At 39.0% G+C, this 24,602-nt stretch overlaps 3 protein-coding genes across 5 annotated transcripts; 1 reads left to right on the top strand and 2 right to left on the bottom strand.

The window, feature by feature from the left end:
• Window positions 1-3,936: 3,936 nt before the first annotated feature.
• LOC131300961 (uncharacterized) lies at window positions 3,937-9,852 on the top strand. The gene is made up of 8 exons (XM_058327037.1): window positions 3,937-4,548; window positions 4,631-4,726; window positions 5,770-5,880; window positions 5,961-6,270; window positions 6,885-6,975; window positions 7,302-7,632; window positions 8,410-8,558; window positions 9,127-9,852. Exons 1-8 carry the CDS (start codon window positions 4,240-4,242, stop codon window positions 9,638-9,640), a joined length of 1,911 nt encoding a protein of 636 aa, XP_058183020.1. The 5' UTR covers window positions 3,937-4,239; the 3' UTR covers window positions 9,641-9,852.
• Window positions 9,853-10,714: 862 nt separating this feature from the next.
• On the bottom strand, window positions 10,715-13,748 carry LOC131300960 (NADH dehydrogenase [ubiquinone] iron-sulfur protein 6, mitochondrial). The gene is made up of 3 exons (XM_058327036.1): window positions 13,429-13,748; window positions 11,231-11,316; window positions 10,715-11,085 (listed from the first exon to the last, which is right to left on the bottom strand). The coding sequence occupies exons 1-3, from the start codon at window positions 13,591-13,593 to the stop codon at window positions 10,971-10,973; spliced, it is 366 nt and encodes a 121-aa protein (XP_058183019.1). The 5' UTR covers window positions 13,594-13,748; the 3' UTR covers window positions 10,715-10,970.
• A 1,271-nt stretch (window positions 13,749-15,019) lies between these two features.
• LOC131300959 (pentatricopeptide repeat-containing protein At5g27270) lies at window positions 15,020-22,555 on the bottom strand. Of its 3 annotated transcripts, none has more exons than XM_058327032.1 (8): window positions 21,935-22,555; window positions 20,185-21,592; window positions 19,701-20,012; window positions 17,862-17,966; window positions 17,692-17,779; window positions 17,429-17,550; window positions 16,959-17,023; window positions 15,020-16,338 (listed from the first exon to the last, which is right to left on the bottom strand). In XM_058327032.1, the coding sequence occupies exons 1-8, from the start codon at window positions 22,418-22,420 to the stop codon at window positions 15,781-15,783; spliced, it is 3,144 nt and encodes a 1,047-aa protein (XP_058183015.1). In that variant the 5' UTR covers window positions 22,421-22,555; the 3' UTR covers window positions 15,020-15,780. The 3 variants fall into 3 exon arrangements, with proteins under 3 accessions (XP_058183015.1, XP_058183017.1, XP_058183018.1); XM_058327034.1 differs by having other exon boundaries at window positions 20,425-21,592; window positions 21,935-22,552; XM_058327035.1 differs by having other exon boundaries at window positions 20,185-21,608; window positions 21,935-22,075.
• Window positions 22,556-24,602: the final 2,047 nt, after the last annotated feature.

Raw genomic sequence — 24,602 nt, 5'->3', positions numbered from 1 at the left:
GCCGTTCGATCGTTTTTGAAATTCTCCTATGATTTAATTGTGGAAGTGCCGTGTAACTACTGAAGGTAATTAAGGAACATATCATTCACCAAGTACTGCAGGCATAATTCAGATGTCCCTTGTAATTAGGCCAAACAGGTGGCCCATGCATCATGCATGGTTATTTTTTAGTTTGGAATATGACAGTACCTGGGTGTGTGTGATCAAGTACAGTAATTAATTTGCGAAATCTTACAGCACGCACTGCACTCCTCAATGGAGTACTGAAGGAGTCTATAATTTTTTTTAATCCAGAGCATAGATTTCATTCAATAAACGTTATCCGACACTTACAAGGTTTTCATCCGAATGCAGAGATAAAGAGTTACAATCAAGCCCGATACACTAATGATATATACAATAAACACAAGGGAGGAGCTTATGTCTAAATCCTAAACACAAGCCTCAAAATTCTCTGCACAATAGACAACAAAATCCGACATAGTGGAGTTAGAAATCTAGACAATAAGTCGCCTCAGGTTTTTTTTTTTTTATCCGCCACCTCAAGGTGGCGTAGACAACCAAATCAAAGCTCACGACAAAACGCCAATGGACACCTCCTCCAAAGATCTGGTATCTAAAGCCGAAGGCCAGCCGGTCCGTGGAGTAGAGAGAAACCCTCATTCCTCGCTGCCACAAACAACGAATACCTACATGGCCGGCCCAATGTATTTGGTGGTCTTAGGCCAAATCGTTTAGTGGATTAATAAAATAGTTTCTTTATACGAGCATATAAGTTTTAGTCCACACTGAACAAAGAACTTGCTTAGGTGCAATGGTTTTTTTTTTTTGCATGTTTTTGTGTTCTCTAAGACCCAAGTTCGATACTTGACAACTCCAAATTTTCACCAAGACATCACTTTTTGACAAAATATACGCTCAAAAAATATGTTGGAGGGAGGAATCAAACTTAGCCATATACTGCGGACTGAAGGTTCCTTATCCGCTTAAGCAACTACTGTTTCTGCACCAATATTGCAAAATACTGATATATATACCTACTCCTACCGCGGGCCTCTTTTTGGGCCCCAAGCCTTGCCCTTGGGACGGGCCTCGATACCTATTCGGAGTAAACCCCCGCTTTCACGGCATGTTCTGGACGCGGGCCAGCAACCACATACCAAATCCAAGGTCAAAAGAGTACTTAAAAAATTATTACCCACCAGGGCCACCACCATAACCCACTACATCTGGGGAAACCAGACCAGAAAAACTGCCAAACTGGGAAACCAACCGGAGACAGACCTAAATTAAGGAAAACAATACGGCAACACAAAACCCTAACCCCAACATCGTCGTTATTGTCCGCCGTCGGCCACCATCGTCCGAATCTGAGCTGAGAAGGAGGAGATGATCAGAACCAAAGCCACACGCCAAAACCAGAGCTTAAAAACGCTGTTCAACAACCCTTAATCGGCACAAAACAGAGAGGGATACACGCAAACAATCAGAAAAGAGAGAGGAGGAGAGGGGGGAGGAGGGAGGAGGGGAGTGGAGGGAGGGAGGGAGGGGGAGAGAGAGGGCGGGGGGGGGGGTGTGGAGGGACACCACCCCCGAAGGAAACCCTATACGTAGAAAAGTTTAGAGAGAGAAGGTTGCAAGGAAACAAGGAGTATATGATCAAGACGAGTAAATAGTAGAAGACGAGTAAATAGTAGCAGACGGTAGTTGCAGACGGTAGTTGCTGTAAGAAGGACTAGCTAGCTACTATAATTGAATTTGAGTAATAACAAATCAAGCAACATTTGGTGGTAATTAATGATCAACTTAAGGTGAGATCGATTACAAGTTTGGTAATTAGGGAACTAATCCATTATGGTTTGGTGCATAAGGGATCGAGGTAAAATTCTTTTTCTTTTTTTTTTTGGGTTACAAGGTAAAATTCTTTACAACAGGTGCATGGAGACCAAATTAAAGTTATACTATTTGTAGCTTGAGGGGCGTGGTCTAAATGCGAGTAGAATCTTTTCATTTTACAGAATTAATTTGGTTTGGAGGAGTTGTGGCCTCCTTATCTATGGTGTACTGACTCTTTCAAAGCATAATATATACACCTTTTTGGAGAAGTTTGTATTAAACAGATTTCTTTTAACAATTATGAATACAAAAACACAGAGTACAATAACAAAATACCCAAAGTGTGCGCCGTTCAAAAAAAAATACCCAAAGTGTGAGTTTATGTGATAAAAAATCAGTTCTTCCTACGTAGACTACTATATATGAAAGTTCATCCACTGTTACCTTATTGGGAGGTTAGGAATTTGGCCTAAAATTTGCATGATCTTATCGTACTTGTTTTTTGTTAGGCCTCTCTCCAATTTTGAGAATTCCTTTTTCTTCTTGTTTGTCTAGTTTTTTTACTGTAGTTCTGAAAAGCAGACCAAGTTAAAACATTTAACTAAGCTCTTCAATTAATTTTTTTAATATGCACAAATGTTTTCTTATGTAGTACTACTATAGTTTTTAATATACGGAGTACATACTATGACGTCACGGTTCAACTCCAGTTGAACCGGTGATCCGTCCACCTGGTCTCTTTTTCGGGTCGCTCCGATTTCCTATATTCAAAACATTGGTTATTATAGTGCCAAGTCAATTTATGCATACTTTGATTAATTTTTAATAACTTAATTCCACCATCCACTGACGGATAGTCCAATTAAAGTCGGGACAAAATCTCATATTGACTTGTCATATAAGAGCATCCACATTAGAATAAGCAAAACAAAAAAAAATTAAATTAGCAATATTAGATCAAAAAAGTGCTCACATTGGAATAACCAAACCTAGTAACCTCTTAACAACTCATCAAATTTTGACTCTTCAATAATCAAAGCTAGCAATATTTTGTCAATAACCAAATTTTATCTCTCAATCAAATACACCAACATTACACAAAAATATTCTCTCTTCCATTCTCTCTCTCTCTCTCTCTCTCTCTCTCTCTCAACAATGTTTTCAAAAATAATTTTAAAAAACTGTAACTTTCAGATTTTTTTTTTGTTTTTTTCAAAAACTTTTTTTTTTTTTACAAAAATCAAATTTTTCAAAAATTTTAAAAAAACTATAAGTAAATAAAGTGTGTTTTACAAAAATTTGTTTTTGAAATTTCAAAACTCTTTTATAGAAAACTGTTTTTTACACAAAATTTGTTTTTAAAAAACGTATTTATAGTTTTTAAAATTTCAAAACTGTGTGTAAATATAATTCTTTCAAAATTTCTCAAAATTGTATTTACAGTTTTTAAGTGAACAAAGTGTTTTTTGAAAAACTATTTTTTTAACTGTTTCTAACATAAACTGTTTTTTTTTCCCTTCAAAAACCGATGCGTGAAATGAAGGAAAAAAGTTTGGAGGGCCCATTGGTTTTGATTATGGGCAAAAAATAACCAATGTGAAATTTGACATTGCTAATTTTAGCAACTTCTAAATAGATAATCAAAATCTGATGTGGCATATTTTGCTTATTCACATTTGCTTATTCCATTGCTAATGCTCTAAGAGTTGGTAGCACTGAAAAATTTCAAACCTGAGAGCTAGCCACAGATGTTTAACATTTCTCCCTCTATTTATGGGGATTTTTAACATTGGTTTTCAAATTGGAAGTTAAATGTGACATTGTTTTCTTTCTTTAACAATTTTCTTTTTTTCTTTCTTTCTTTGCACAAGTTTCAAATAGAGGGCTTTAACTGGAATCAATATATCTCAAACCGGTTTAGTAAATCAAGCCAAGCCGAGTTAATTTTTATGTCCCACTCAATTGAAATTTTATTTATTTATTTATTTTTTATCATTCCACTCAATTGCTGTTGACTACATAAATTTTATTGTTTAACTGAGCTCTATTTTGAATTACGTGCTCAAGCAGGTTTAAAACAAAAAAAAATCAGCCAGCCGTGAAATGAACCCTAACGCCCGGACCGCCATGTACCGGGACAGACGTCACTCACAAACCCTACATAAACCCCCCCCCCCTGAAACTTGTGTCCCTCGCTCGCGCGCGCTCTCTCTCTCTCTGCTTAGATTGTATGGATGAATCTCGATGAATTAATCCCAACTGAATTGACCCCCTTTCTTCTCCTTCAAGACATGTAGTAACATTAGTGTCACAATGCCCGCTGTTCTTTCTTAACCCCTTGTGAGATCAATTTCATAACTTGATTCTTCTCTGGAGCTTGCTGTGCTCGACTTTTAGGGTTTTATGGCGAGAGTTTGTGGTCCAGGCCTCATCACAGCCCTAGCTTCTGCAGCATTAGGAGGCGTCGACCATGCATATGCCGACGGCCCTTTCAACTTGTCTCCATTTTCTTCTTCGTCAGCAGCACCGACGTCGTCTCAAGCTTCTTCGGAATCTTCAACGTCGTCTCAAGCATCGGCCGCAAATGCTGAACCTCCTCCACGCGTTCGCAATGATAACCCCCGAACTACGTCTGCTGGATTTGATCCAGAGGCGCTGGAGAGGGGTGCTAAGGCCCTAAGAGAGATTAACGACTCCTCCCATGCCAAAAAGGTTTCTATTAAATTGGTTTCTTGTGTAGATTTTTATTTTTTTTACTTACCCCTTTTACTATGCTGGCTTGTTGGTGGTGTAGGTATTTGAGGTAATGAAAAAGCAAGAAGAGACTAGGCAGACAGAATTGGTTGCAAAAGGGGCAGAGTTTAAAGCTCTGCAAGCTCAAGCTGAAACGGTATATGATTGATTGACATTTCTGTTTCAATTTCTTTCTTATGAGTTCCTTGCGCTTCATCTTTCACATGACACTTTTTCCTTCCTTCAACTTTCAAGTGGATCTTTATTAGGGAGGTTCTTCTATTTATTGGGTTTAAATCTAGCTCTATTTGGCTCTCTTCTAGATTTCTTGCAGTCAAAACTGACACTAGGGTTAAGCAAAGTTGGAGTTAGTTTCCGACTTGCCATTCTTCAAGTCTAGGCATGACGATAAGGACATAGCCAGTGTTTGTATCATGATCTGTAGGCAATCGATAATTGGCTTTCTTCTTGAATCCATCCCTCATACCTTTTGTTGGCGATTGAGATTTATGTCTGTTTTGTATTCCTTGTTGGTTTATTATTTAGTAGTACCTTGTAAGAGATTAGATAAATTAGACCATACACTTGGTGGAGGTTTACTTGTTTTTTTCCCCTAGTATGCGCAAAGACTTGCCCTGTTAGACTAGGACCTTCAGCTGTGGTGGATTCATTAGCATTATGTGTGAGTTTCTTCTTGGCAGATTTTACAAGCAACACCTAAGATTCCCTGGTTTCTTAACCCACTTGGCCCTTCTTTTAATTTGACAATATGTCACTGGCAATTTCTTTAAATATACTGTCCATATACAATACAAGATCATTAAGAGGGTATCAAGATTTTATGTTTTAGCTCATCAGGGACATAGATGATCTCAGAACAGTTCAGATCACCACGGTGGGTTCCAATCTTGTCTAATCTCCTCAGATGCCTCTATGATTATCAGCTGGCAGCCTGGCATTGTTCCGAATGGAAATGCTAACACAACTGTTTGTTGGTCCTTTTGTATATCACCATGTATGCCTACCAGTAAAAGCAACGAATTGCTAGACTATATGGTTCCTATCACTCTACATAAAGCAAGTTTGGATCTCTATTTCAAGTGGCTGCTTTACCTAACATACGTGCTGCAGATGCTTCCTAGTTCTTATATGCACATGCATCTAAGTTCAAATTTTTCCTTTGGAAACTATGTTTGACAGGAGCGACAAAAGGTAATTTATGAAGAACAAAAAAAGCTTGCTCAGCAACAGGCACAAATAAAATCCCAGATGGCTCGCTATGAAGACGAATTGGCAAGGAAAAGGATGCAGGTATGTATACATCAGTTGGATTTAGTTTATGATAGAGTTTGTCCCAACGAAGAATAAAATTGTTCCTTCCATGACTTCAGGCGGAAAATGAGCATCAAAGAGCAAGAAATCAAGAGCTCGTAAAAATGCAAGAAGAATCAGCTATAAGGCAAGAGCAAGCCAGACGAGCAACTGAAGAACAGATTCAAGCTCAGCGCCGGCAAACAGAAAAAGAGAGAGCTGAGATTGAACGTGAAACAATAAGGGTGAAGGCTATGGCAGAAGCAGAAGGGAGGGCCCATGAAGCAAAGCTTGCTGAAGAGGTTAACAGACGCATGCTAGTAGATCGTGCGAATGCTGAGAGAGAGAAATGGGTTGCTGCTATCAATACTACTTTTGATCATATTGGAGGTATTTTCATGTTACACGCCTGACTAGAACGAACCTGATAAGCATCACTGAGGTCAACCAAATGAGACTGGAATTCCTGTTTTAGGGGAAACGTTACTGTAGTGAAGTTTTTTGCAGTGACATGAATTTGGTTCTACACCAAAACAGGGCCTAGCATAAGCATTCAACCATAAAGATTATGATTTGTCCGAATTTAGTGCGACTCGTTGAAGATGAAGTTCATAGAGTATGGAGAAACAAGAGATTCACAGTGGAAATTGTAGATAAATCCCTAATGCCTGGTGCACTTCCGACCATATGCGACGAATTTATTTTACTATAGGGACCTTCCCTACCATGCCTATGAGGTGTTTCGAGGATGGGGTCTGTAATTTGTATGTCCATAGGTGGGGGACAATGTGTTGGGAGATAGATTTGACAACAGTTACATTTTTATTTAAATGAGAATTGTATCGAATCTTGGCGTTCTTATATTTCCTTTTTTTCCTTGCATATTTTCTTTAGAATTATTTAAGCAATCCACCCCCTCTTGTGACAGGTTCCTTCTGTTGTTAATGTAATTTTTGTCCTTAAAAAGAGCTATGCTTTATGATGGTGTATCTGGTATTTTGTAGGCGGTTTGCGTGCCATTTTAACCGATCAAAACAAGCTGGTTGCGGCTGTTGGTGGTGTGACGGCTCTTGCAGCAGGGATCTACACAACTAGGTAGTGGTCTCAAGCAAAACAAATGTTTTCTATTTCGTATTTTCCGCATGGAATCCCTGGAGGATGTGAATTATGCTATGGAAGATGAGAAGTACTCCACTTATAATTTAGCTGTATTATTTCACGGAACTCTAATGCAATATCCTGCTACTACAAGTATACTTGTGTGCCTATTCTCAACTATAGTTGCATAATTACCATTCTGCCGCAAATGAAATGATGATAATGTGGTAGTAGTGCTTCGAGTTATACGATGGTTGTTACTTATCTCCATTCTCCATATGCCACGATGTAGCTCATTCAAAGTTGGTTCTCTGTAATGGCAGGGAAGGTGCAAGAGTGCTTTGGAGCTATGTGGACAGAATTTTAGGGCAACCTTCGTTGATCAGAGAGTCCTCAAGGGGGAAATATCCTTGGTCAGGATTGTTTTCTCGAGGTTTAAGCACTCTATCACGTAACAATAAAGTGTCTGCCCTTAATAAGGGGAACGGATTTGGTGATGTTATATTAAACCCTTCTCTTCAAAAACGGATTCAGCAACTAGCTAGTGCAACAGCCAATACCAAATCCCATCAGGCACCATTTCGAAACATGCTTTTCTATGGTCCTCCTGGAACAGGGAAAACAATGGCTGCCAGAGAGCTGGCGCACAAATCTGTACTCTCTCTCTCTCTCTCTCTCTCTCTCTCTCTCTCTCTCTCTCTCTCTCTCTCTCTCTCTCTCTCTCTCGTGCGCGCGCGCGTATATTGGTGAAAAGTGAAAACTACTGTTTTCTTTAAATTTGTGGTTCATTTTTTCTTGTAGAGTGTCTTAATGAACTGTACAAATTGTCACTCTGACATTTTGCCCATTTTGTGAGCAAGTTTTTCAACTTTAGACTGGATTAAGCTCCAAGAAATATGGGGGACCTAACTACATGTTAATTTTTGGAAATCTGTGAAAGTTTAACAACTAAGTTATGCATGTATTTGAAGTTTGATGCTGGGTAAAACTTTAGGTCTGAACGAGGAATGCGGTTAGAAGCTATGGATGCCTTGTACTTTCTCCGTCCATTTTTTAGTGTCCAGCTTCGTAACTCCAACTTATTATGGAGACATCATCGTTACAACCTTCACATCAACTTTTACCTCCACTTTCCCTACTTACCCTCTATGGAAACATGATCATTACACTTTTACTCACTAACTTTTCAAAATGAAATCTAATTTTAGAGGCGAAATGGAAAATATATCAATTTTTACCCACTAACTTTATAAAATGGACACTTATTAAGGGACAGCCCAAAATGAAATACTTGACACTAAAAAAGGGACGGGAGGGAGTATCTTGCTCGTGGGCACATGTTCTATCTGGTTTTTTGATGTATTAGGATATGGAGAATTTGTTTTGTTGGCGTTCTAAGGGACTTTTTGTTGATCTTTCATTTGCTCTCAGGGACTTGATTATGCATTAATGACTGGTGGAGATGTGGCGCCACTCGGTCCACAGGCTGTTACTAAGATACACCAGTTGTTTGACTGGTCGAAGAAGTCAAAGAAAGGTTTATTGCTCTTCATTGATGAAGCAGATGCATTTTTATGCGAGTAAGTGGTATTTGCATTATTTTGAATTGAAATAAGTACTGTCTGTTGAGGTGAGTCCCAGGGAGAGAGTTTTGCTTGGCAGTCAAGAAAAATACCTTTTCCCCAACACGCACAAATTTTGCCTTAAAATAGCCATGGCATCTAATAGTGGATACACTAATCTGGTCAACTTCTTTTGAAATCTCTTTTCTGAAGGAAATGTTTCTAGATTAACTAAAATGTTTGCAGCAATGTCTCTGTTTGGAATTATTTTTAGGACTATATCTTTCTTTGTGGTGATTAGCCATCATATGGATTCTTTACTCAACCGAAAAAGTTCAATGGAATTGAATATATTTAATAGAAATGCTGATAAATAGAAGGCTTGGATCCCATCTTTAAAAGCTATTGCATTATCCAGTTACTAGTAATGTCTAGGGGAAGAGTATTTCTTCATCCCTTTTTTAAAAGGACGCCTTTTAATGTTCTACACATGGTCCTAAGGTATTTAGTACATGGACATTTTCATTTGTTTATTTATGATGAGACTCAACTCTGAGAATCTGGTTTCTCAACCAACATTTTGCAGGAGAAACAAAACCTATATGAGTGAAGCTCAAAGGAGTGCACTCAATGCCCTCCTATTCCGTACCGGTGACCAGTCCAAGGACATAGTCCTTGCTCTTGCTACAAACCGCCCGGGCGATCTTGATTCAGCTGTGGCGGATCGTATCGATGAGGTCCTTGAGTTCCCTTTGCCTGGTGAGGACGAACGCTTCAAGTTGCTGAAACTTTATTTGGATAAGTACATAGCTCAAGCCGGAGCAAGAAAACCAGGCTTGTTTTCAAATCTGTTTCGGAAACAACAGCAGAAGATAGAGGTCAGGAGCTTAACTGATGATATTCTGAAGGAAGCTGCTGCCAAGACTGAAGGATTCTCTGGAAGAGAGATAGCGAAGCTGATGGCAAGTGTTCAAGCGGCTGTCTATGGGAGCAAGGACTGCGTGCTTGATCCGAACTTGTTCCGTGAGGTTGTAGATTATAAGGTTGCTGAACATCAACAGAGAATGAAACTGGCAGGTACCGAAGGAAGTAGTTCGTAATGGGAGTTTTAATTGGCCATAGATATGAAGTTTTGCCCTTTAAGGACGAGCAGGTACATGCTTGTTTTGACAGTCATGGGCCATTTTTATTGAGTGGCCATAGCATGTCATCATCATTTGCCCCATCTACGGGGGAGTTTTGTTATGCCTTCATATGTTCAATTGAATTCAATTTTACCGCCGGCAATAATTATGGAGCTTCCCTTGCATTAGTTTTTTCGCCTCCCTTCAGTTGCTCTTTGCCGGTTTTTTGCTGAATGGAAACTTTCGCCTGTGCTTGTGTCAGCACAAACGTGTGCACATGCTTGTATGTATAGTGCCAAGTTCCTTTCTTCCGAAAGTTTCTTGTAATTTGAAGAGAGAATGCAAGTATCGCGTGTGTAGAGCATTTGCAAGTAAGCCTGAAGGCTATATTTGCCCCAAGCCTCCGGAGATGGGGCTTTGCAGCTACTAAAATCACGAAGGTTCGTTTGATTGCAAGAAAAATATAATGGAAAGTGAAAATAAGAGAAAGTAAAGTAAAATAAAATAAAATGTATTTTTTTTCTCGCATCCGTTTAATTAGAATGAAGGTTTTGGCAAGAAAATTAGAGTAATTGTTGTTAATTCTCACAAGAAAATAAAATTTTTATGTAGTTTTTGTGAGAAAAAGCAAGACAAGCTCTCTAGCTTTGGAGGGTTGTACTGAAAAATTTGTTTTTTACCACTTTATAGGACATTCTTGCGAAGTGAATACCCAAAAAAAGTATATATTTTTTCTCTATCATGCACTTTCTATCATTATCTTGCTAATCAAATGGACCCTAGAGGATCATCAGCAGGGTAGCTCACAGAAAATAGCTCAGCACAGACAGAATCAATTCAGGGCAAGTCATTCAATTTTACAGATGATCAGAATATATTTTTGTACAAAAATTGATTTTTGTTCTGTATGGTTTTCTGTCATTGTAAAACGTTTTTAGGTCTGAAAATCTGGGCGTAATCTGGCAATGAATAGTATAGGCAACAAGAGGATGCTTGTTACCTAGTTTTACCATTAATAAACGGTAATGAAGATTGTCAAGCTTCTGGATGTTGCTCAAATTGTAAAGGGGGGAACATGTTTCTCATTGATCACAGGTACCACAATTCATTTTAGGACAAACAGAGACACAACAAAAGTAGTTTGAAGTCCTTATTATGCTGATAACAAAACCATGCAAGCATTACTAGTCCAAGGATTGTTGAAAATACAGTTTAAATCCCAACGTCGAGAGAACTTGGCTTTATCCTGGTGAACCCGCCATGAACGCATCACAATGGATCTTGCTTACATAACTTACTTCTGGACTTAGTGGTGATGGTGGCCATGGTCTTGAACATAACGTAAACCACAATATTTGCAGATAGCTGGCTCATCAAGGTCAAGGCAAATGAACTCAATTGGATGCCCGAGTGCAGGATTGCTGTCTGCAACCAAAAAATTAGCAGGTGCCAAGGAGACATGTTTTAGTAAAAAATAAGAGAGAGAGAGAGAGAGAGAGAGAGAGAGAGAGAGAGAGAGAGAGAGAGAGAGAGAGAGAGAGAGAGAGAGAGAGAGAGAGAGAGAACCCTGCTTCGCAAGCAACAATTCTTCCCTCAACCTTGATGGGTGGAACTTCATTGATCAATTCCATGGGAGATTTCTTGCTTGTATCCTAACAAAATTCAAACAACTCAAGATTTACATATCCTGTCATTCTGGTAATAACATCTGATTATCTAATCTAGGGAATGAATACCTTAAAGCTCAAAAACAAGAGAATAACAAGACTAAAAAAGAGAGAAGAAAGGAAAGACAGTAACTAAAGGTCAAACTAAATTTCTACACAAAATCAACATAGATATTTTCTTCCATCGCTAGTGAGTAAGCATGCTAAATATCTCGAACACAAAATGACCTAGCCACATTTATCAACACCAAAAAAATACCTTCCAGTTAGATTGAACTATATCTTGCGAAGACTGATACCACATGATGCAAATCATGCAACTATCGGCTTATAATCTTATCTACACTAAAGTTTGAGTGAGTGTACGGCATGGCACTACCAGTGATTGAAAAAGCGCGCGGCGAGCATGTGACGCCTCACAGGTGTGAGGCAAGGCGAAGTTGGGTGAGGCGGGTGACTAGTCGTGAGTCGAACGACCAGTCGCGAGGCGTGAGGCGACTAAAAAATCACGCCTAGGCATCGTTAGGGCAAAATACAAACTAAAGACATCTTATATTCCAAAAATGCGATCAGATCAGACATACCTCTCTGCTTCTCTCCTTTGCGGCGTCAAACACCACGGTCAGATCTTCAAATCTCAGAGGTAAGATCAGATCTCTCTCTCTCTCTCTCTCGCACAACTCGAACACCTCTCTCTCTTCTTATTTTCTTCTCCTTTTGCCGACACGGTGTATAACTGTATGTATATATATATATACACACACACACACGCACCCTTCTTCTCCTTCTCTCTCTCTCTCTCTCTCACCCTTCCACCGTTGGTCTTATTTTTTTTCACACATACACACATAATATATATATATATATATATATATATATATATTATATACAGTAATGATAAATAAGTTTGTATATATTAATACTACTGTTGTTGATCATATTTTACGTATTTTACTAGTATTTCCTATGTTGGATTTTTGGTTATTATGCAATATGGTGATGTTTATTCTTGTTTTGATGGTAGTAGAGAATATTGGTCATTTATGTAGTTTATATATCTTTCTTTTTTTAAGCGCTCACCTCGCTTCAGTGAGGCGCTCGCCTCACCTCGCTTCTCTTCAAAGAGGGCTTTGTCGCCTCGCGTATTTAAATCACTGGGCACTACGCTTAAATGCGATATATGGCACTTCTTGTTGACTGCAACTACAAAAACAGTTGCAGTAATTGCATAATTTGAAAATTTTGGACATTACTGTAGTAGAGACTAGAGAGTAACGTCAATGAGAAGCTTCGAACAAGGCGTTAGCAAACTCTTTCTCTTTTGGAAGATCTTTCTATAATCCTTCTACGATAGGTTACTCTTCAAGACCATTCCGCAAGGGGCAATGGGCGATGTACACTTCAAAAGACACTCAACTAAAGGCAGCAGTGAGATCCCATTCCACAGGAGATTCCAACCAAAGTTAAAGCCGGATCTCGTTCTCATTCAAAAGGTGAATAAAAGTTGTTTGAAATCTGGGGAGTGTATTGTCATATTGTGCTTCAAAGTTTCAAACTGAGTCAGACAAGAAAACACCTTGCAAATAAGCGGTTCATTTTTGCTAATTTTCTTGGTTTCATTCTTGCATATGAATGTCACAGTATCTTATAGTACTGTTATTGTCAAAGTATCTATTTTGGCTTCAATATCAACCTCACAAAGTTTCGAATTTGGGGGTTCAATCCATCTTTAAACAGCATGTTTTCAAGTTCAATACATTTAATCTGCTCAATATAAAACAATGCAGAAGTCACTAAGGATGTCGAACCACTGTCAGGTAATTGATGAGTAAAATCCTCTTCAAGCTTTTTCTTTCAATGGAACAATAGCTGTATTTATTCCTAATTTTCATAAATACCTAACAGGAAAAATTGTTCTCGACATGTTTCATATTTTATCTAGTATCCAACAATACCCAACAAAATTAATGATGCAAATAATGAAACGGACCAGCACCAACTTGTATTTACACCTTTCACCTTTCGTAAAGTGAAACTAGATCTGATTACAAACAAACGATTAGATCGAATAATAATACTGATAATAGGTAAGAAAACCTGCATCCATTTGTCGGTGTGGGAGGTGATGATTTCGCTGCTAGCAAAGCCGCCGCTGAGACTTCTCGAATTTGAAGGAAATTTGGAGGAGGATCCCGTTCGCGTTAGGGTTCTCATCAGATTCGACGCCATCGCGAACCCCACTTTTCTTCCGCATCCCGCCATTGCCCTTGCCCCCCTTGCCCTTGCCCACACACAGCCACACACAGAGAGAGAGAGAGAGAGAGAGAGAGAGAGAGAGAGGAATCGCCTGTGCTGTACTCCAGACGACAATTCGTTCGATATCGATATTTATTGGTTCTGGTGACGGGGAAAATTTCATACCACCTTTATTAAAGAGAATAAATTTTTTATACCGTCGGTGTAAACATTTGTTTACTCCAAATCAATTGTATTGCGATACGTGTCAAAATAACAGTCCCAATTAATAAAATATGGCGACGTGACGCAATGCAATTGATTTGGAAGAAACAAATATTTACACCGGCGGTATAAAGAATTTATTCTTTTTCCCATTATGATTTTCAAATTGTTTTAATTATTGCATTAGTCTTTTTAAATTGTTTTAACTGTTGTACACAACTTAAAAAATACTGTCCCAAAAAAATTTAGCACCCTTTTTTAATATCATTTCTCGGAGGCACAAAAGAGGATCGAGCCTCACTAGCTCTCACGGAATTGATTTTATTTTAGCACCCCTTTTTTAATCCAAATATAGCCTTTTTATGTCATTATCCGTGACAAATATAGAATTATTCTTCATAAATTCTTTTTGTCCATACACAAAAGGATTATCTTTTAGTTCACGTGAATTAAAATAAAAATATGTACTTAAATAAGCGGGGAGTGTGTGGAAAGGAAGTATATCGTTGCCTACTTATGCTACCACTGCGCATAACAAAACAACCAATAATCGAGATGTTTGCAAAGATACGGTGAGATTGCTCTCCACAAGTGGACAGTGGAATTAAGCCCTAGGATTAATTGAGGCGCGCGTAAACTGACCCAAATACCTGAATTATCAAAAGATAAAGTACAATCCTAAAATCGTCTAATTGTTCCCCCAAAAATGCTAAAGGTACAGCAGCGGCTGCACAGCAACCGCATACAGACCAGTTTCGAGCCCGTCTTGGGTCCCGCAAAGATGATCAGCCTAAATTTTGAAGCAAAGTTGGATGATTTGTAAACACCCTTCCCGATATCGGATTGAGATGATTTTTTACAGGGACCCTAAACGAAACATTTTGAACAAAATGAGCGGCTCCGATTATCTTTACGGGACCCGAGACGGGCGTGAAACTGATCTGTGCGCAACTACACAGCAGCCGCTGCTGTACCTGTAGCAGCGTCCTTGTTCAACCCAACCCAAAAGGACAGAAGCAACAAAGGAGGAGAAAAAGAACAGTGAAGGCTCACATTTGCCCAAAAAAACTACCAACACCGAAGGTAACTTTTACTTGCATGGGAATATTTAAGTCTGACCTCATGGAAGTCCTTGTAACATGACTTTTCAACTCCAATATGATCATTAGTTCGTACGAAGCCAAGCCGATAGATACGATAGGCAATTGACAAATTGTGAAAGCTCACATTTGCACAAAAAAAGAAAAAACATGTACATTTCAAAATCAAAGGAAGTCCCAAGTAGTAGCGAATGCCACCGATGACAAGGAATAAATTGTTCCACACACAGGTTCCAGACACGCATAATAAACTAATAGAAATGCTTATTCATGTAGCTATAGCTACATACAATGGAATTCCAAGAAATAATCTTTACCTGTGCATGTACATGTGCATTGGATACAAATGTCTCGGCAACTGTGTTCTGCACCTCAAAACCAGCGCGAGATATCTCTGCATTGTTGAGCTTTCACAAGCACACACATGGGGCCAGTAGACCCGTATGTGCTTTGGTGTCATACCACATATTCTCTGAAAGATGAAGTTCCTGCTGTCAAATCAACAGAGCGGAAATGGCCCATGTGTAATGAAAAATTGGAGAGGCCTTCAGATCAAATATCATAAGGTTACAGAATGAACTTATATCTTAAGGAACTCGGCATAGAACCTATATTTGTCCATATCCTCAAAACCATCCCAACTTGGTTCTGACTTCCGCTGGGATCATCAAACGTGAACCCCCAATGAATTTCCATTCTTCAAACAGAAGCAGCAGCTGTTCCCACGACAGGCCAGAGAGTAGAATTACCAAAACACCAGTGGTAGTATGGTACACAAATACGTGGTGCTTGTTCATCTTTAGTCTTCAGCTTTCCTCGTATATCACTATCCTTTAGTTTCTCCACATAGTAATAATGTAGTGGAGCATTGCTAAAATACTTCTGATGCTCAGGGAGCCTTCATCTTTAATTCAACCTCCAGGTTTTTCAGGAATGGAATCCCCATACTGTTCATGGAGTTCAAAATTTCTTCAGCTCTGAGTTCCATGCCTGCTGACTTGTACAAATGAACAGCTGCACTCATCATAAACCTGTCCGGTCCCATTGAACCTCTTAAGCTTTCAAGGAGGGAGATGCCTTCTTCCACATGCCCATAGTCCATGTAACCTCTCAGCATGGTCCGGCAACATGTGAGATCAGGTCTTAAACCAGCTGTTATGAGCTCTCCATAAACCCTTTTAGCTTCAATCATCAAACCAGCTTTTGTAAAAGCAGAGAGTACAAGTTTAAAATGAGCACAGGAAGGGGGAATTCCTCTTTGCTGCATCGAAATTATGGCTTGCTCTGCCTCAGCGTATTTCAGTCCCTTGGTAAAGGCTTGAACTAGATCAAGGTAGGTCAATGAGTCGGGTAGGCAACCATCTTTCTGCATAGCTTGGAATACCTCCTCTGTTTTACCATAAAGTCCTGCAGTAGCATATATATTCATCATAGTACTATAGCTGACCTGCATTTTCCATGAAAATCAAGTAAGATAGTTGACAGTCCCAAAAGTAGAAGGGAGCTGAAGATAAATTCTTTAATACAAGATTATGCACCATCTGAGTACTTAAAGCATAAGGGTGGCACGTTAAATCAGAAAGTTCAAACATAAGGAGCACAGAAGAATCACAGTATTAGAATACTTATCCAAGCATTTTGAGAGCACGGCATGACTTGGGGGGTTGTTGGAAGGGATAGTACCAAAATAAAACATTTAAAATTGCAAAAAAGGGCATTCTATCGTACCCTAAATATCATCCTACAAACCTCAATGCAGACATCCTTCCAATCATATGCACAATTACATTTGACAAGGCTTTCAGATACACAATTAGGGGCCATCTAAGTTGATGTTTTTATGTCTGCACAGCCAACCATTTTCAAACGGTGCCTTCCCTATAAAACTATGACACATACCTCAAGGTATTGTGTATACCAAATGTCATGGTATGGATCAACCAACGAATATGTAATCCCTCTACCAATAGATGCATTAAAATGCTGAAATACTACCCCATGGGAGTTGTAGTCTAATACTGCATCTAATCCAGCCAATCAAACAGACCATTGCAGCATACTCCATACCTTTCCAGGTTTTATTCCTTCTCCCTGCATTTCGCTAAACAAAAGGGATGCTTCATGAACTTTACCTGCAATTAAAAACAAAAATAGTTTCAATAACTGATAATCTTAAGTCATGAAGCAATATTAAGTGTTAAATATCACATGAGCTAGCAACTGGAGGTAACTTATCCACGGTTAGCACCAGGTAGGCAATCTAACATGGCATATCTTACAGTCATAAGCAAGTTATAGCCACAAAAACAAAGCATGCTAAACATAGAGAATAACCATCTGCTTGCTTAACAATACAAGGTCCTTTTACTAGCAAAAGTGGCTGTATTATAATTTTATATTTTACAACTCATAATCTTACAAGTCTCCAGTATCTCTTGGAAAAGCTGACAACTACAGGACTTCAAAATAACTTATACCGTCGTGAGATTAATGTGATATCTTTCTTGTATTGCATTAAGGCAGAAACAAATCATTACCAGCCTTCCCATAGCAGGATATGAGATTGCTATATGCCCTCTCATCCAAGGGCACCCCCATGCTTCGAGCCATGTTGAACATCTCAACAGCCTTATCCAGATTTCGGCGTCGTCCATGCACACTACAACCAAATATTAACTGCTTCACCAGAATGAATAGGTAAAAACTTATTTTCTGTATATATGATTGTAGTTATTTTTCTTTTTTAGGCGGTGTATTTCTGTTAAAAAGACCAAGAGAGCCTCGCAGCACAAGCTGTTACCTGATCATAATGCTATATGTTTTAAGTGATGGAGTGACTCCCAAAGAAAGCATGCGCTCATAAATGCTGGCAGCTTCATGCAATTTACCTGCAGGTGCTAATAGGTGTCATCTCAACTTCTGTTTGGCCATAAGTTCCTTCACTAAATTTAAGGAAATAACCATGCTAACCTGCTTGTAGCATTGCTTTGATGAATGTGTTGTAAGCCACAGTATCAAGAACCAAGTTATCCCGAAAGCTACACTGAACGACATTCTCCGCCTCTCGATATTTTCCTGCAAACAAGTTATCACTCATAAAAACTGAAGCTTAAAACTTACATGTCAAACAAGTAGGCATATCCAGATAATACAAAAAAAAAATGGCATATTGCACCCCCCTCTTTCTAAGCCTCCAATGCTGGTGCATGAAAGTGTTCGCAAAGCTTGATGGACAATGCGTAGAACTCGATACCTTGTTGGAATGGCAGTTACTATCAAAACATCAATTTAAAGGCCTTGGGAGAATAATTAGTCACTTAGTGTTTTCTCAGTACAGCTCTAAGTACTTCATTTTAAGCTAATTAATATCCCCCAGGCGAAAGCAGACGTCGTCAAAGTTAGAAGATAAAGAGAATGAGAAATATAGCATGTTAGAAGTATCAAATTACCGAAAGATTTTCAGAATAACGAAGATAAAAGATTTTCAGATTTGCATGGGAGGTTATTTATAGCCCCAAAAAAGATGGAAAACTTGGTCTCAGAAGAGTTGAGGATCGGAATCATGCTGCCATGGCTAAGCATCTTTGGGCTGTCTCTTCTAAGCAGAACTCCCTATAGGTTAACAGGAGCTGAAAGTATTTCATTAAAACTCTTAGTTTCCTCTTCTTGTTCATCGATGTGGAGAAAATTGTGGAACTCAGGTAAGTAAGGCCTTTCATCAAATGCATCATTCATAATGGCTCTTCTACCTACTATTGGCATGACAGTAGGCACCCTGCTGGTCCTCTTATTGATAACTACAGCAGTTTGTCATGGTTTCTGGTATTCCTATGGCTGCAAAGTTCTCCTGCATTATCTATAATGAAGAGTGGACACGGCCTTCCCTCTCTCTTCGTGCCCCCACCTTTCAGCCCAATCCCATGCCTGTTGACTCAGTTATATGTGATGGATCCTCCTCCTACAAGTATCAAGCTTCTCATGCTTGGAATGTATTACTCGTCATTCGGCAAAAGATAGTCTAGTTCCGTAAAAACATCCCTAAGCATAGCTTTATTCTGGATGGAAGGAAAGGGAGGTTAAGAACTAAAGAGAAAAGCTTCATGGTTGGGGTACCCTATTTGCACTCTCCACAACCAACATAATGAATCTCTGGATCACCTCCTCTTGAGTGTCTCTTATCTAAGCGAGTTTGGGCTGCTATTGCAAATCAGAGTAGCATTTCTACTGGTCCTATTCTATGGCCTCAGAAAGTTGCCTTGTTTGCTCCAATTTCAAGGGGAAAGAGTTCCCTAATATCCTTAGGAGCTTGCTCCGGACACAAAGGTTTATTTCCTTTGGAAAGAAAGGTATAGTTGAGTTTTTAGAGGCATTCAAAGGCCCTCTTCCTCTCTCATTGGTCAGACCAAGTTTAAAGTGAGGATTAAAGCTGCCCAAAGTAGGAATGTCAAAACTACAGCTCTAGCCTCTTTACTCTCAAATAAGTGGCAGATTTCACATTGTATTTGTCCTCCTTAGGCTGGTTCTCTACTTGAAGAGATTCAGTTTCCTTCGTTTAGAATCTTTGCCTTGGAATTCTGTTGTATCTGAGGATTCTCCTCTTGTTAGTTGCTCTTTCTACCAAAATTCAGTCACCAAAAAAACATCTATCATTCGACTAATAAATAGTGTTGCATAATCCGAAGAAATATGAGTGGCTTGTTGCTTCATATCCATGAATTTTTTCCCCAAGAAATGGTAGCTTGTACAGCCAAGCCCCAATTATTTCATTCACTGCGCAAACAGATATGCTCTTTGGATCACAACTCTTACCGCCATTAATTAAGGCATTGACAATCTTGCTGATAGCAACAGCGCCCAAATCATGCCCCCCCTTAGATACTTCCTTGTAAAAAAGGTATGCAGCTTCTAATTGACCACCTTTAACATATGCGTCAATCATTGAATTACATAACAGTTTTGCATTTGCAGGGGAATCAGCTGCCATTTCAAACACTTCTCGGGCTTGTTTTGGCTTTCGTTGTTTTCCATAGAAACTGATCAAAGATGTACTTGCGACATGCTCTGGAATACACCCTTGCTCAATCAGTAGCTTGTAAAGACTTTCTGCTTTCATTATGTCACCTACGACAAAATTAATTTTGACTAGTCAGATCAACTAATGCATCAAAGTGCTCAAGGTTAAGCAACCATAATGATGGATAGCGAATTAAGGAAATTCAAAATATTCAGAGCACAAATGGGTAGTTCAGTGATCAGTAACTGAAAGTGGAAAACAAAAGAGCATAATACGTGCCTTCTTTGATCAATTTATTCACAAGCTGACTGGCTACAGACAAGCCATTATTGGTTGTCTTGAGTACCAATTTCAGTGTTTCTTCTGTCTTAAGGGAATTATCACACGCCAAATACAGAATAAACAACAGCTCAAAAGCTAGAGATCCGTGTTGGTCCAAGTGCTCCAAGTTGTCTTTTGCTTCGCTAGGTCTCCTTGATTCTCCATGCATGGCCAAAAGAAATGTTTGCACAAACTTACTGTTAAATAGTTCATTATGCCTCATCTCTTCTATCAACTGCTCTACAGCTCCTAGCATCCCTTCCACACAATATATCTTCATGACATTACTGAGAAGCTCCTCGTCAAATTCTACACCGTCTCTCCTAATCTGCATAACAAAATCCTTGGCCTTCTCAGTTAAGCCCCATCTCATGTACAAGTTGATCATGTTATTGCAAGAAATAGTGTCAGGAGGTCCAGTCTTTGATAGAGCTTCGTATGTAACTTCACAAGACGCCAAATCCTCCTTCATTATATAACATTGCAACAACACAATAAAAGCAAATCTTGAAAACCCAATGTTTCTAGACCTCATTTGTTCCATAGTACTCAAAGCTTTCTCAAGATCTCCTGATTTGAGATGGACTTGAGCCATTGCTATATATGATTTCTCACTGCTAAGTAGGCCCAACTTCCCAATCTCTTCAAAAGTTCTCCTGGCATCTTCGTAAAGACCAAGTTTGCCATAGATCCTAATAAGTAAGCCATGTATGACTTCATCTGCAGCAATTTTGTTTCTCTCCATGTCCGCAAACAGGGAAACAGCTTTAGAATAATCACCACTTTTGTAATGTATGGTTAGAAGAGAAGCACATGTATAATTACTCGCAACTATTCCTACCACTCTCATGTCTTCATAAAGTCTGAGTGCTTCATCCCGGTTACCATTTTTGCAGCTTAAACTGATAAGCAGGCTATAAGTTACCTCCTCGGGAACAAAACCCAAATTCTTCATCTCATTAAACGTCTTAAAAGCTTCTTCAGAGAGACCACCTTTCACTAATGAGCTAATGACAACAGTATAAGTAAAATGGTTAGGCGCAACCCCTGTATTAACCATTTGCTTCCACAACTCAGTAACATTCCCATGGAGTGATTTCTTTTGCAAAGATGAGAGCATAAAATTGAAAACCGAAATAGGAAGCATGATACCCCTCTCTTGTACAGCAGAATAAAATGCTAACATAGCCCTGTGGTGTCCCCATCTGGCATAAGCACACAGCATGGTACCACAAGCAACCTCATCCGGTTCACATCTGGTTTCAAGCATCTCCAAGAAGGCCTGTTCAGCAAGCTTTATTTTGCCAACTCGGCCGTATATGCGCACAATGATTGTATATACAATAACACTTGGCCGGTAGCTCAACTGCTCAAGCATAAAACTAAAATTACACGAAATTAATATGTGAAAGTAGTATTCAAATAACCAAAATACCAAATAGAAAATAGAAAATTTTGTTCCTGAATGCCACCATTGTAGTCTTCACTAGAAACTAGTAAAGAAAACTCTCAAAGAAGAAAAATGGAAATGAAAAGAACAAATAAGGAGCCAACCCACCTCTTATAGTACAATTGCTCTATAAAAATGAAAAATTAAAGAAATGTATGGAAAAAACTACCAGACACAATTCTTGCTTCTTGGTCAATGGTCATCGAATAAGAGAAAGCAAAAATAAAATACTAATCAACAAAGTGTTTGGACAGAGACCTGCAATTTCATCCAAGCAAAAAAATCCCTAACTTGTCTCCAGCCCTTCTGCTCCTTTAAAACAATACACATCTCTTTGAAGGTAAGCTTAGCAACAAAAGAGGCCATGACTTGCCTCATATCGTACGGCTTCCCGCTAAGACTGCGAACCCTCTGAATGGCAGCGACGACATGTTTACCGTACAAATGTCCATTCCTATCATCCTGTATGTAACGAAGCATCTGCTCAGGAGTCCTCTTTATCCATTTCTTGTTGGGGTTTTGGTTACTACTACTATGCCTCCTCCTCAACTGGGTTAGGTGTTGGGCCTCTTGTTTATTTATGCGACGGGCCTTGTCGTCTTTTGGTTTGTTGGGGTTTCCGTCGCTGAGAGACCACTCGTTTGAGCAGTAGAAGACGGTGGTGGTGGTGGTGGTGCTTGTTTTTTGGAAGGGATTTGGATAAGGAGGGGTTGGGAAGATGAAGGATGATTTGAGGGCTTCCATAAAAAAGGCGGGGTAAATGGGAGGAGAGGGCTTGTTTAGATTAGATTAGAAGGTCAGTACTCTTCAGTCCAGTGGAGTCTTGGAATAGTAGAGCAGATATTGGAGGGTAGAAGAAGATAGACAAGATTGACTCAAGTCACAGTTGTTTTGAAATTTTGTATTTGGATTTATAGATAATAATAAGTATGAAAAAAAATAAAGTAATGATTAAAGTGAGATAAAAATAATAATAATTAAAAAGAAATAATATAAATATTAAAATCTAAAATTCAAAAGCTTAGACTAACGGGTCAAGACTACCTGGATCCTGCCGAGCGGCACCTCTGCCGAGCGGGTGCCGAGCGGCCAATTCGGCCGTTCATCTCGGAATCAACGGTCCAAATCGAAACATCTTTTTCTTTTTCTTTTTCATTTTTTTTAAATCCATTCGATACTTTTACATCCGAACCGTTCAAAGCACTTTTGAACGGCCGAGATGCGCTCGGCACCCCTGCCAAGCACCCCTGCTTGGCAGTGTCTCCCAAACACTACAGGAGTGGAAGGCCGGAAGCAGGCAGTGGAGATTTTTCGTGCAAAAATAGAACAGTACTCCCCCCAGATTGCCGGTCGGCCCGGTCCTCTTTTCCTTTTTTTGGATGTCCCATAATATTGGTCCCTTTAAAAAATTAAATTGAAAATCTTTTAATTTTCCAAAATTATCCCTAAAAGATCGTTATGATTGTGTTTAAAAGCTAGAATACAAGGGCAATACAGTAAAGTTAAGTCTCAAAATCTGAATTTGGTGCAATAATTGTTTGTCCCATTAGGCCCCGTACTGTTTTTTTAAAAATGAACTTTTAAAAAATGAAGGTAATTTCAAGTTCAAAAATCATGTGTTTACGCAAATAATTTGCCTACCAATATGGATCTTGTTTCATAAATCTCATTGAAATCTTTTAAATGGTGAAAAAAATTAAAATTTTATTTTTTATTTTCATTATATTTAAACTTGAAGTTATCTTTTTTTTGAAAAAAAAAAATTTTAAAAAAAAGCAAAACGGCAACTAATACATGTTAGCTAGCTTCCCAAAAAATAGCAACAATTTGGGACTTGGAGTAGTAAAATGCAAAAAAGAAGAAAGCAAAAACAGGAGTAGTAATTGCAAGTGCAACACACACTTGTTTTCTGTTTTTTTTTTCTTCCCGGATTTGGACCTGCAGTAACTCGGATCATAGGCCATGTTTGGAAGCAGGATTAGTTTGGTGTCGTTTGAGGATGGACTGGACTGGCTTTTAAGGGGTGGGAGTGACCTCAAACCCACCCACCCATACAATAGATATGATAGCTGCCACCATACGCTATGCGCTGTTATGGTAGATGCAGGTGCTCTGGATTGACTCCCACCCTCCTCTCTCTCCCCCTGTAACATCAGACAGACAAGGACCCAATTTGGTCAATATACTCGAGCTATCAAACATCGCCTTCACCGCAACCTACTAAAAGCAAAAAAAAGCAGCAAAATTTATTAACAATCTGACCCTCAATTTAAACATCCCATAAACTGTTGCCCTTCTCCATTAAAAGCACAGCTGTGTTGTTGTGGAGTGAAATGCTAGAAGCAGATTAACCATGAACTACTTTAATTGAGTATTTCTTGAGGTCATGTTTGAAACAACCGCCCCAATACTTGCGGTGGTCTAACTCATCTTTAGAGTCCGGTGTGACAGTTCGGTCACCATCTGGGTTGGAAGACCCCAACTCTAAAACGCAACCATCACATTGCTTATCCAACTTTCTGCCTAGCTAGAAAATCAATTTATCAATGGCTCATCTTAGAGTTTGCATTTTTTTTATTGTAACAAATCAGTAACCTGTCTGATTATTAATGATAACACTGTATTTATGTATCACCATTCTAATTCCTCATTTCCAATCTCCAAATCATCTAGTATCACCGTTTTTGGTTTAAGTCTTCCAATACAAAATAAAAGCCGTGTTTTCACAGAGAATTTCAAGGACATCTTTGTTCTGATAGTGGTAGAGACTAGAGAGCATGAAAACAGGATTCATATTTTTTTGGTTAATTTGAGAACTGATTCCATAGTCGAGTTAGAGCGAAGCAGTTTCCAAGAAGCACCTTCAGCTTGCCTTACGTTTTATATTTTCAGCTTTCTAGCCATAGCTACTAAGATCACCACAAGT

Source organism: Rhododendron vialii, chromosome 9a (assembly GCF_030253575.1).
Source record: "Rhododendron vialii isolate Sample 1 chromosome 9a, ASM3025357v1".
NCBI classification, from domain to species: Eukaryota; Viridiplantae; Streptophyta; class Magnoliopsida; order Ericales; family Ericaceae; genus Rhododendron; species Rhododendron vialii.
This window is presented reverse-complemented; position numbering and strand designations above follow the sequence as displayed.

Coding starts and splice junctions, on each gene's coding strand:
- LOC131300961 (XM_058327037.1), top strand. CDS start 4,240: ATGGCGAGAGTTTGTGGTCCAGGCCTCATCACAGCCCTAGCTTCTGCA. Junction 4,727..5,769: donor TGCAAGCTCAAGCTGAAACG/GTATATGATTGA, acceptor TATGTTTGACAG/GAGCGACAAAAGGTAATTTA. Junction 8,559..9,126: donor GCAGATGCATTTTTATGCGA/GTAAGTGGTATT, acceptor AACATTTTGCAG/GAGAAACAAAACCTATATGA.
- LOC131300960 (XM_058327036.1), bottom strand. CDS start 13,593: ATGGCGGGATGCGGAAGAAAAGTGGGGTTCGCGATGGCGTCGAATCTG. Junction 11,317..13,428: donor ACACCGACAAATGGATGCAG/GTTTTCTTACCT, acceptor GAATTTTGTTAG/GATACAAGCAAGAAATCTCC. Junction 11,086..11,230: donor ATTGTTGCTTGCGAAGCAGG/GTTCTCTCTCTC, acceptor GGTTGCAGACAG/CAATCCTGCACTCGGGCATC.
- LOC131300959 (XM_058327032.1), bottom strand. CDS start 22,420: ATGGAAGCCCTCAAATCATCCTTCATCTTCCCAACCCCTCCTTATCCA. Junction 20,013..20,184: donor GAATAAATTGATCAAAGAAG/GCACGTATTATG, acceptor ATTTTGTCGTAG/GTGACATAATGAAAGCAGAA. Junction 16,339..16,958: donor AAGGAATAAAACCTGGAAAG/GTATGGAGTATG, acceptor TGGAAAATGCAG/GTCAGCTATAGTACTATGAT.